This window comes from Microcebus murinus, chromosome 14, assembly GCF_040939455.1.
Source record: "Microcebus murinus isolate Inina chromosome 14, M.murinus_Inina_mat1.0, whole genome shotgun sequence".
NCBI classification, from domain to species: Eukaryota; Metazoa; Chordata; class Mammalia; order Primates; family Cheirogaleidae; genus Microcebus; species Microcebus murinus.
In genome coordinates, this window is record NC_134117.1 from 4,817,496 (window position 1) to 4,830,387 (window position 12,892).

General features: G+C 49.9%; 1 protein-coding gene across 2 annotated transcripts in view; it reads right to left on the reverse strand.

Annotated features, from left to right (window-relative positions):
• The window catches only part of DOCK1 (dedicator of cytokinesis 1), a 491,171-nt gene that overhangs the window by 402,252 nt on the left and 76,027 nt on the right, over window positions 1–12,892 (reverse strand). The window contains exons 12-15 of one of the 2 annotated variants that reach the window (XM_012781384.2): window positions 9,836–9,978; window positions 4,661–4,786; window positions 1,357–1,481; window positions 610–708 (exon numbers count right to left, since the gene is read on the reverse strand). In XM_012781384.2, coding sequence (XP_012636838.1) covers window positions 610–708; window positions 1,357–1,481; window positions 4,661–4,786; window positions 9,836–9,978 — 493 coding nt within the window. The remainder of the gene's footprint in view (window positions 1–609; window positions 709–1,356; window positions 1,482–4,660; window positions 4,787–9,835; window positions 9,979–12,892) is intronic. The other variant, XM_012781385.2, reaches the window with a different exon arrangement.

A 12,892-nucleotide genomic window follows, 5' to 3' on the forward strand; every position in this document is an offset into this window, starting at 1 on the left:
GCAGCTGTGGTGACCTGCCCGCAGCTGCAGCGAGAAAGCTTTCTTGTTACATTACAGTAAAAGAAAAAAGAACTCATATGCGCCTTTGCCCATAAGCAAAGACTGTCCCGGATTCTCACATCTAACATCTGTATTCCAGAGCCGACCCCTGGCCTGGTTTTCAAATATTCAAGCTCTTGGCAGTGGAGAGGTGTTACCACGGAGGGGCTATCGTGGAGATGCGAGCACGCGGGATTACGAGAATGCACAGTGTCATTGCCACGGCAATGACCTCCACACACTGCCATCGCTGTTTCTTTCCATTTGCTGCACAGACAGCATGCCACACATAAAACAGACCTGGGACGAGAAAGACAATAGCTATCTGAAAAAGACTCTGTCATTTGTCTCCATGAAAGTCCTATTTTTATGTCCAAAAGGAGATGAGAGTAAATGTATTCCAAGAAATGCCAGCGTGGTTCCTTAGCAACCTTGAATGACTTTGTCGGGAGAGCCACTCTGCCGCTCCAGAGCAGCCCCAGGGCTGGGTGGGAGGTGGGGATTTCCTTGGGATACAAATGAGCGTTGCATAATCAACCCCATGTGATAAAATGACCATGTAAGTAATACCTTAACGGTCTCAAACCAGCGCGGCTGTTTGACTTGGTAGTAAATCACAGATTTGTATTCTGAAATCGCTTCATCACCAGCACCCGGGAAAATCACATGCTTTAAAAGAAGGCATAAAGAGTTCGCGTAAGACCTCACAGAGCCTGACCCCGCATACGCCTCCCCCTACATACGTCTCCCCCTACATAAGTCTCCCCTACATACACTAGGACAGATACACTCCAGGAGCACCAACAAACCCCAATGCAAATGGCATGTGTTCCAGCAACAAAAAGGCAGATCCATCTGAAGCCGGCGGCCAGCCTCAAACCCTGTTCTCACACATTTAAGATGCTGATGGTTACGAGCCTCGCCCCAAACAACTTTAACATTAGGACCTGCAGGCAGCTGCCTGATTCATCCTGTTAGGTCTAGACTGAAGGGCTGTAGACCAAAAGGAGGTGGCGATCCTCCCCTCCCAGTAACTGTCTGTGCTGCTAGTATGATTGCGAGACCTCCCAGCCTTGGCTTTATGACCCCATGAAACGGCTGGGCATAGTCAAGACCACGGGCATCCCCTGATACAAGCCGGCTGCCGGCACTCAGTGAACACCAAGCTGGAGACAGGGAAGGACAAACCAACTCTCATCCTGAGAAACAGGATCGCAGAACCTCTCTGTGACAGTTTGTATCCGGCAGCAGAGTCAGGGGGAACACTTGGAAAGTGAAATTTAAATGCTACAGATAACACTTTGCAGCAAAAAATACCTCCAGTCGTTTCCCATCTTCATCGTAAACAGACACGGTGACCTCCACATTCTTTGCCGTCGTCTTGCTTCCCTTATCAAAATCTCCTTGAACTAACGTCACATAGATATCATTTCGAACATCACCTGGGGAGGAGGGGAATCATACCTTTAAAACCAGTTCACTATTCATAGAGTGGTCATGAGTTTTGCAAGACTGCCTAATATGCTACCTCGCCTCACCGAATGCTACAAATACTGCATGAGGTAATTAAGAAATATTTTCTACAAAACCATCTCAGCACGACAAAAGCAATATTCATCAACAAAAGACCTGCTGGAAAGAAGAGAAATCTCAAAGCCTCAAATTATCTGCTTGGTTCTATATCTGGGCAGAGAACCTCTATGAGCTGCCAACGCCCAGAGGGACACGAACGCCGTTGGTGGGTCCCCTTCACCCCCACCCCTCCCCAGGGCCATGGGTATCCATGGCCCATCTCGACCAACACCCTCATCCCCTGTCACTCTGCTGGTTGTGGCTGGTAGCCACGGAATATGGCAGCACCAACTGGCACGCCCAGATGGTAACTGGCAACATTGGCCTCCTCTGCATTCTTCTAAAGGGCATGGGGATTCCAAGAGTTGAATAAAAAACTTGTTGAGAATTAGAACCAGGAGCCTCGGATCAGAGAAAAAGGATGGGTCTGGGGAGAAACTTTCTGCACGGCTCTTCTCCGGCAGCAGCTGTCAGGATCCCAAATGGGGCCCCAGAGAGAAGAATAAAACAGATCTGTGCGCTTTAAAATGAGAAGGGCCCTTAATTGGGGGAGGGTGGGGGTGGAGAGCCACTAGAAATGAGCTCAAGACTCTTCTTCCTACTGAGAACATAGGAAGCCCCTGGTAATGGTCTTACTGGGAAAACTTCACAGCTTTATTAACAACATGATTTAGAGGACTCCTCGCCGCCAGTGACCGCTCCTCTGCTGCCAGCGTGGCACCTCCCATGCCCCGACCTCCTGCTCTCCCGAGGGGGGCCGGGAAGCGGTTCCAGCAAGAGCAGCAAATGGCCCTAAAGAACAAAGACCCCTTAAGGAAAATAACGCCCACCCTGTGCTTTCTTGGTTTTTGTTTTGCTTTTATTAATGCTCTCTTTTGATTTTTAACATATCCCAGTATTACATTCATCTTTCATTTAAAAATGATTGCTATAATAATCCCAGTGGGTCACTACACAGCCCCACAGCTGCACTCGCTGATCCTGACCTCAGAGATGACCAGCAGAGCATAGAGCTAGAGGCAGGAGGGAGGAGGCAGGAGGCAAGGCTGCCGTCCAAGACCTGTCACTCATTCACTGTGTAACCCTGGATAAGACCCTCAACCTCCTGGGGCCACCCACCACTAAACAACCTCATCAGTAAGACAGGCACAGATTGCATGATCTCTTACTCTGCAAACTCTATCGTGGCACAAACCCATCATCAAAAAGGGCCACAACAGCTCCCTAAAGGCCTCACCAGCCAGAGAACTGACAAGTGCTGGGGGTGGGGAGGTGATCAAACCCACAGCCCTGCTCCCAAATTCACCTAGAGGTCACTACTCCAGGACCATCTCAGAAGGAAGACCTCATTTATGGTAGGTGAGCCCACAGATGGCTGCTCACAAAAGGCCCTCCGCAAATGCCTCCCTAGGTCGCAGGGCTCACTCCGGGGAGGAAGGAACTGGAAGCCAAATGCAGTGGACCTCGGCCACTTTCCAGCTCCAAGGAAAACTCTGCTTCCCTGCCTGTACCCTTCAGGAGGATTCCGAGGTTCCAGGCCCACAAGAGGAAAGAAGATCCGCCACAGGACGACAGGACAGGCTATCCTACTGTCCAAAGAAGATACACGTCTCCTAAGACAGCCCATGAGATGAGGCCATTCACAGGTTCTGCTGGGCAGAAGGTGAGGTCTGCCTGGAAACCGCCCACACTGTCTCTCCAAGGCCCACAGCCTGGTCAGGGAATACACGGCCAACCCGGAATGCGGGTAACTCACTCAAGCTAGAAGATCCTCCTATGAGACCCCAACCCCAGGACGTAGCACATGGAACCTGCCAGAACAATGATCAGCTGCGTGATCTCCCCATGAATCAATCATGAGACGATCTAAGAGGTCAGACTCACTTTTGAAGTCCTCCAGTGATAAGGGAAACACTATGGGCATGAACTGGAAGTTTCCTGGGCTTCCCTTTGAACATGAGACATCCTAAGGATGCCGAGATAAATGCATATTGTCAATGACTGCATCCTAATCTACACATTTGCATCTCAAATACAGATGCAAACAGTAACTACGTGAATTAGTCCACTTTCATTTATAAGTCTAAATTAACTTGCTGCATATAGACTTGACAGGCGAAATGTGACCATTTTTCCCTATGTAGGTAAGGCTACTGCTCGGTCTAACCAATTTTATGTGTCTTTCATATGGACTTATCAGACATTCAATAACCCACAGTAGCCTTGAAGGACAAAAGTAGTAAAAGAACACATCCCAAAGTTGCCCTAAAATAAGCAAAGCAATAACTCTTAAGTATCCGCATTGAGTAGCCACCTCTCCCAGCAAGTATACAGCAGAGGCCTATAAAACAAGGGCACACGCATTTGCGGAACATGGGTGGTTTGTCCCCATTTCCACCGCTCATTAGCAGTGTGTCATTAGGCTACGGTGCAATCTTGAAGGGAATTAGTTCAATGCCAATATGTTGGCTTCCAAGACCCAGAGGTGGATCAAGTTAGATTATCAACGTGAGCACTACTTGCAAACCAAAAAGTATCACACAGATACAGAGGCTAAACGTTAACATGCTTCCCAAGATCTCCTGAGGATCAAATCAGGTTATTAATATGAATGTCATCTGGAATCTGTAAATGTAAGAGGTTAACGAGAACACGGAGACCTGTTACTGGTTCAGTGAGCTTAAAGCCCACGCCAGGGCCAGAGCATCACCAGCGTGGTAACTCACACTAGCTGAGCAGGTACCAGGTGCACACGTTCTGACCCTCCTTCCTTCTTTTGATCTGATGTCCACCCACACGTGTGCTGGGTGTCTGTGCCGCCCCCACACCACCCCTGCAGCTGGGGGGAGCTGGCCCACACGTCCACGTGGCCACGGTGCGTGTCTACAGCCCGTGTCCACTGGGGTGGTCCACAACCACACTGCGGCTACACATCAGCCACCACAGCTCAGCCGTCTCCGTCTCTCGCCAGAGCACGTGCTGCCGCCACCACCCACACAGCGTGGTCCGCGGCCAGCTGCCCCCGCGCCCTGAGCGGGCCTGTCCTTACCAGGCATGATTATCTCCGGAAAGCCTGTTTTGCGAGCCACGGCCGTGGTCCTGTCCACCAAGTGCGGAAACTCTTTTCTAATCTGATGGATATCTCCAGGAAGTAATTTCAGTGTTACCCACAAACCTAGAAAAACAGTGGATGTTTATAGTCACATTTTATCCTCATTCATTTTTTGAAGACATTTTCACAAAACCGATTTGATGAATATGCAACTTTGAATTCCCAATTCAACATCTTGGGAGCAAAGGTGGGTGTGTGAGGCAGCGTTCAGGCGAGAGGTGCCTGGCAAAGGGTTGCTTGCACCTGAGGCGCTGGGACTCTAGCCCTGCCTGGAGTGACCAACGGGGAGGTGACGGCGCATCAGCAGCCAGCCGCTGCACTCGTCTGTCTGCCAAGTGGCTCTCCTGAGTTGGGACACACTGAGGACTAATCAGCAGGCAGCATTTCTCTGAGAGGGGGCTGAGAAGACTGTCACTTTCTAGTCTCCCATGAAGGATGAAGGCAGAGGAGGACGCGGGAGGTGATTCACAGCTTCAGAACCCACCAAGGTCTCCAGTGGCAAAGCAGCATGGCGCTCCCCAGGTGAGCAGCAGAGCGCTGGGCTGCCAGGCGCCAGCGAGCCCTACCCAGCTTGAGACAGGTGCAGCTCACAGAGGACAGTCCCTTCATGTCACAGAAAAGGAGGAATGAATGCACCGGCCGGCCTAGGCTCCCGTGGGGAAAATGAAGACTTTCAAACCCTCTAAGCCAAGGGCACCCCAGAGAGAGCAAGGTGACCCCACCCAGGCCTGCATGCTAGAGCACGTGCCCAGGCCTCTCCTTCCTCGCAAGGCTGATGGGGAACTGTATTTTCTGTAAATAATCCTGGGCAGCACTCAAATGAGAAGCAACAATGAGAGGGAATAAGTAGACACGTGCAGCAAATCAAAGGCTCCAGGTGCTTCCAGAGAGCAGGGGCCAATCACTCGTAACTTTAGTTTAGCTCAGGACGCTGTCCTCAGTAGAAGACAAATGAGATGCTTACAGAACTCGTCCTCAAGCCCTTGCCTTCTGGGCACACTGGAGACGACTGCGGGGCTCCAGGCCTCCCTGATGCGCTGCTTCCACCAGGAGCGGCTCTGCCTGCTGCAGCCCACACCTCACGCCCTGTCCTCCGGCTGCCCACCCTCCTCACAGCTGTCCTGGAAGTGCCGTTCTCCTTTGCACAGATGTATGCTCGCTGAAATTGGGAAAGTCAAAGCCTCTAGCGACGTTGTGTTCTTTGCCAGGAGCTGTTGGAGCCCCCTTTCCTCTTGCCATCAAGTGAGTCCCTCTGATCACCCAAAAGTATCTAACGAGACCTCATGTGTGCCAGGCACACACTAGGCACCGCAGACTCCAGGTGGACACTGGCCCCCGCCGGGGCTTACCGCCCATTGCAAGGGTCAAACACCCATTCTCTCAGAGAAACATGCAAGTACAAAGAGCTCTCGCGGGAAGACACCCAGGTGTAAGAGGGGGCATCCCTGAGACTGCAGTCTCCAGGGGCACAGAGGCATCTCTGTGGAAGGGACATCGGGCTAGGAGCCGCAGAACAAGGGAATGGCAGGTCTGTGCCTGCCCCAGGTGGCTGGAGCCGCAAGACCCGGTGAGGGGAGAGTGAGAGGAGGCTGGCGAGGCGGTGGGGACCCCACTCTGCGAGGACCCTGACACCCACCTAGACTGAGGTGCCCAAAGGAGCGTCAGGAGCAAGTGTCAGGGCCCGACTTGATGGCTGTGTGGGACCCATAGGTGGGAGCACAGAGCAAAGTGAGGACCCTGCAGGGAGACCACTGCAGGAGCCAGGTGACAGGACTTGCACTCAACCATCGGGGACAAGGAGGCAGAATGGAGGAAGCAGGGGTGGCAGCAGGGGTAGCAGCAGGAGTGGCTGGCAGAGACGGTGCCTGCCACAGGTGCGCCCACGAGCAGGTGCTGGGATGACATTTCCTGGCCTGGGAACCCTGCTCTAGGTGGAGCTGCCCTGAAGGGCAAGTGCACAGGGCAGTCAGGGAAAGAAGGGAATCCCAGAGCACGTGCAGAATTCCCCACGCTCGGGGGTCACACAGGGAAGAAGCCGGAGAGAACAAGGGAACCTGGGACGGGTGGCATCCATGTGGCCACCTGCACCAAAGAAAGGGGAAAGGTCTGCACAAGCCAGCAGGACATCCCCAGCACCTCCAGGCTGGGGGTGGGGGCAGGTGCTGGCAGGGCGAGGGACAAAGCAAGGGAAGATGCAGAAATCGGAAGAGGAGGAGAAAACGAGCAGATGTATGGAGACAAATGTATTGTTCTGGGTAGAATTGTTTTTTGGTGTTCCCTTTTTCTTCTTTCCTTTCCTTTTATACATTTTTTTTTTACATTTTATACACTGTTTTGAAATATTAAATTCCAGATTATGGGAGAGAGAGTCTGAAGAAGGAAAGAAGAATAACCAGTAGGAGGAGGTCCCTAAAGAGCCATCAGGGGCACATGGACCATTGCTCAGGATGTGCACTTGGCAAGGCAACTGACAAGACGAGGCAAGTGGGAGCTAAACCCTGCCTGTATTTTGCCCACGAAGCCCCGTGCCCGGGCACTGACTGCATCTCCCTGCTCACCCAGTTGAGGAGGCCCCCTTTTCTCATTCACACAAAAGTACCCAAGTCGGCAGCAGCTCTGGACTGTAGAACGGGTGAGCAGACAGACCCACAGAGGGCCGGGCACGGCCTCGCCCTAACCCCCGGCTCTGTCCTCCAGTAGAGCAAAGCAAGCCAAGGGACGCTCACGGCAGTGCTCGGGGAACCATCGTCGTGGCTGACACGGCACCGGGCTCCACCAGAACACCTTGTGGCTAAGGGCTTCACAAATCTTGGGGCCCAAGTCCTAAAGCCCCCCGGGAGAATGCACGTCCACGGAATAAGCTCGGCAGGAAGACACTCTCTGAGGACCGCGGGACGTGCTGAGGCAACTATATACGGAGGTCAAAGGTAGAGAGATGAGGAGGGAACACTTAATAACACAATCAGAAACACTGTGTTTCCAACACCTTTCCTTTCTCACAAGTAGCAGCTTGCTCAAATATCTTAGTTCATAAACCGGTGCATTAGTGACACCATTAGATTTACTACAGCCCAATTTAAACGTGCAGATTAAATGCTCCTGATTATGTTATGTTTAAAATGCTGTCCTCACAGGAGAAAATGAGGCCAATTTTCACCAAAGAAAAAGTCCATTTGGGGTTGACATTTGCTTAACCAGAGTAACTAAAAACAAAAAGAATTAGCATGCATTATAGCTCAAACAATGCAGATGCTCCCGGAGGTGCTGTGGATTGGCTGTCCACATAAAACACCCAACACCTCTGGGTTCCAGAATCAGAATAATTTGGTTTGAATATTAAGGATTTTGTCTACTGGGACAGGAAAACACGTTGGTGCAAACCTAAAACAGGCTGAGGCCCAGGGATGAGCTCAGAAGAGACAGGAGATTATGTGCGAACAGACGAGGGACAGAAAACCCTCTGGTTCTTTGTAAAGATGAGTATTTGTGAAGAGGGGTCCCTTCTGCTCCGGGCACCACCCCTCCCTGTAACTTGAGGGCCACTCGCAGGCCTCAGGTTGGGCCCGGGCTGCCAGCGGAGAGAAGAGGAGCACCACTGGGCAGCGCCCTGCAAACCCAGCAGCCAACTCCGAATGTACCGAACTCACTGGCCACATCTCTCGCCCCTCCCTTGAATGACCTCAATTCCACCCAGGCGTGAGCCCTGGAGAAACGTTCAGGTTTCAGGTGAAACTGCGCTAGTCGTGTTGCCCAAGCGCATTTTGATTCAGGAAGGAATCTGTGATTCCCCTTGAAAAAAAAAAACAACAAAAAAAACCACCCTTGCTCCTGTCTCACTCTCACTGTGACCTGGAAACGCCTGCTCCTCCCCTGCCAGCTTCACACATTTGGCCACACACCAGCGAGACTGGCAGAGGCAGGCCACAGGTCCTCTTTCCGAGCGATTTCCTGCTGGCCTGACACCAAACTCCACTTTGTGTGACCCTGTAATAAAACTCGATCAGAACTCTGATGACTCTGCAAGAGCAAGTGGAGACCCAAGGGGAGCCCTGCGCAAAGGGCTGCAGGACCTTGGCACTGGGAGAGCCAGGCCAATCTAAACAGCCCTAATTGGACCTCCCTGTGGTTTCCAATTAAAGTGCAAATCAATCGGGAGGGCTGTTAATTGATGAGAAGCTGGATTCCGGGTCAGCTCAAAGCGCTCTGTCTGCAGAGGCCACCTTTCATCAACATTCTGGGTTGGGGTTTTTGTTCTGCTCCTGTTTGCCAGGGAGAGGGGTCATTCACACTGGAAGAGAACTGCCTGTCCCTGCAGAGTCCTAGGAGGGATCCCTCCAGAACATTCTTCGGACTCAATTCAAACTCTCCTTTGGAACAACAGGAAATGAATCAAGATAATTGTTTCTTAAAGGCCTAGTGACATAAGGTAACCGGACAAGGAAGCATGTCTCTTCGCCTAAGCTCTACTGAGTTTACGGCTGGTCGGTATGGATCAAGGATAGGGACAGACCCATGAGGTTCTGAAGGTGACTTCCCCTTGAGCTGGAGGCGGGGCTGCAGTCCCAGTGGTTTCCTGGCAGCCCTGCTGGCCAGCCCAGCGCCAACTGTCACCAGCCCGAGGTGACTGATTCATTACTTCTGCCAGCAGAAGGTCAGCTGCTCGGAAACGTGTCAGCATAGGATTAAAAACGATGCGCGTGAGGCGGGGAGTGGGGAGGAGAAGTCGCTTGGAGAACAGAAGCCAAGGGGAACGGGTCTGCACAAATGAAGCCATTTTCCCCGGGTACCAGAGGGAGGGACCCAAAATAGAAGGTGGCAGCCATCAGCACACAGCACGGGGCGGGGTGGGCTCTGCCTAAGGTCTCTCCGTTTCTCTGAACGTCTGATGACATCCCCCTCCGCCCTCCGCTCCCACCTGGGAGGCTGGCTCTCAGCCCCGCTTACAAGGTGAGAAGCCAGAACACCACGTGCTGTATGTACACGGGCACAACCATCGCACACGTCATCGTCACCACTGTCACGATCCACATCACACTGAGATGTAAACCAGACAGCACGGTCCCAAGTTCACGTTCACGGACGTCGATAGAAACAAAACGGTAAAATACGTACCCTGCCCCTTGTGGTTGACTTCTTTGGCAGCGATGACTTTGTTTATAACAGTCTGAAGGAAGTCACTCTCCCCCGCCACCCTGGGTGAAAAACGGGATGACATGTTCAGCGGCTTGTGTCGAACGGCGTCGTCCAACGCGAGCCTGCAGGGCACGGGACGGCCAAGACCACGGCAGACAGAGGGGCACAGAGACCCGTAGGTCACAGTAACAAGGGGACACGAGAGACCATCGTCACCAAGTGCGGGAGAGAGGCACCATGAGTCAACGCAAGACAGAGGACAGGAGAGGTGACAAGAGAAACAGGGAAAAGCATTGATCAGGAAAATGCTGAACCATGAGAGAGAAGTAGAGCAAACGAGGGCAACCCGCTCCCCGGGAAATAAACATGCACTAGGCCTCTCTCCACTTCCACTCGACATTTTTTTTTTAAGAAAAAAAAAGGAACTTGTCTAAAAGTAACATGGTTAAAAAGCATTTAATCCTAAAGTATGTTTATGGCCATTTCTCCAACTTTAATAATTCTGAACACAGCATAGGTTAAGGGGCAGGTGGTCTGAAGAGAAAAGCCCAATTTAAAAAAAAAAAAATCCCTTGAACCCAATTGTTTGGAGAAGCTTGCTATTCTACTGCATCAGACCGTGTACTCCGTGGAGCTTTAAATGATGAAATGTGAGAAGAATGGTACAGCCTTTGGAGAACACAACTGCCAGCTACCATGTGGGAGAAGTAAAATTATGACGCAATTAGGAATGTAAACCATCAATGTCTTCAGAGCCCACAAACCAGGAGCCCTTCATGGCTGCTGCACTGTACAAGAGAATAAATACAAACGGGCAACATGTGCAAACAGACAAACCATGTAGCAAAACAAAGCACAACAAGAAATGAACAAGAAAATATACAGCATGTGCATAATGTTTCAAATCGATCCTGGAAACAAGGACAGTGTATCTGTCACTTGAGCCACATCACGCAAAGGAGCTGAGGACTGTTCAGATTTACTTCACCAAGTTACAAAAGACAAAAAGAGAGGGAGCGAGAGAGATGTGCGCTGTGCTTCCTTCCCTAAAACCAACCCTGTGAGATAATAAATCAGTTTTAATGGAGCAAAAAACGGTTTCATTAGCATGACATTTCCCAAAGAACTGGTTTCATTGCTTATTTTGCTATTAAAATCAGGCTGTTCTTTTGATTCTAACACTGCAAATATGAATCTGTGTATTAGTCTTCCTTTAATGGAGCGAGCAGTCACAAATTACATAAGAGGTAACAGTATTTTTTGAAGTGGATGTTTCACTAAAAGAAAAAGATGGTGGCAATGTGCAGGCCACCTCCAATAGCTCGTAACGTGTCCTGTAAAAAAACAGTGAATCTGAGACTGACAACCTCCCTAACTTTTCAAATAATATCTGAAGTTTTCTTTTCCTTGACTTTTCACAGAGAACACTAACAGGCAGCAAGTGTTTTCAACTTAGTAGTACACTTAGGCATCAAGGAACTGCGAGGTCCAACATATGATACAGCATTCAAATCATCAGAAGGCTGCACTATTTCTCATAGGGGAAAGAAAAAACTTAATATAATTTTAAAAGGTGTATTTCATTTGCTACCTGAATATCTACCCATGTTTCATGATGATATTCCCCTTGTTGGCTAAGGAAAGTTCCAGATCCCGTAGAACTGTGTTCTCTTTATAAACTGTCACCACCAGGTGAGATTCCAGAGCAAAGTTATTGGACAGAGCCTTCTACAGGGATGGAAACATGCCCTATATGTACCGCCCTGGATAGCAGCCACTAGCCCCATGTGGTTGAACACTTGAAGTGGAACTAATGTCACTGAGGAAGGAAATTCTTAATTCTATTTAATTTTATTTACTTTAAACTGCCACAATGGGGCTAGTGTTGCCATATAGGACAGAAGAGTAAACCTAAAGGACGTAAGCCACAAGGACCTTGTTGCCTGCAGTTGTGCATGGTGCGATACACACAACTTGACCCTGACACCAAGCTAGCTGGCGTAGTGTTTTCTGTTATTCTCATGCCAAGAGGATTACAAAATCTTCTACCGAACTATACAAAAAACCTTGGGGAAGCCATCTGACCAGACCACCTGCTTGCAAAAAAAAGCCAATTCTGCCCGTCCTCACCAGGCTCCAGTCTCAAGAGGGGCGGGGCGGTCTGGCAAGAAGGAATCTCAGGGCTCTAGCTGTGGAAGCCGACCTCCCATCTCCTGCCTCTCAAGGACGGCTCCTTGGGCCACCCAGTCACCATCAGTCTCCCAGACCCCTCCGCAACACCTAAGAGCAACGTAAACTTTCTAAAAAAAATGTTTCAAGTCTGAAATCACTTAAGAAAAAACAAAAATAAGGAAAAAGAGAGAACGCAGAGCACCGTGACAGTTCCCGTCAACCCACCCTACCAGTTGCTCTTCTAAGATTTCACGCCCCAGGGGGAAGATGTCTCTTGCAATGACCTAAACCATTCTAATTCCTCTTTCTTCCTTCCCACCTCTGTGCGAGCAAGCAGCAGCAGTGCCCGTGAAGTGGTCAAAGACGATTATCTAAGGACCCTCTTGATTCCATCACCAGGGAAATAAACACCAGTTCTTTCAACCTCTTCCATGGTTCTACTTTCAAATCCAATAATTTAGTGAATCTCCTCCAAGGGCTTTCCTAGCTTCCACGTCTCTCTGAAAACCTCAGGTCAGACTAGACAAAGCCTAAATAATGACGAGCTCAGATACAGTCCACTCTGAGCAAAAACCAAGACAGAAAAATCAGTAGCATGATTATATGCTTTATTTCTCACTTTACGAAAGAATTCATCATTATTTTGTTTGGTTTTCCATTTTAAAAACAGCAACCTCCTGTGATAAATCTTAAAAGTATTGTGTTTTGAAAATGTGAATAGCTACTAGAATAAATCAATTATGTAAAGAGACATTCACGCTCAGAGCAGAATTGTAATTCTGTGCCTTCTACATGACAAGGCAATTCAGTGATGACACATAAAATCTTCTACTTCCAGGACCATAAACAAACTTTAACCCAGGA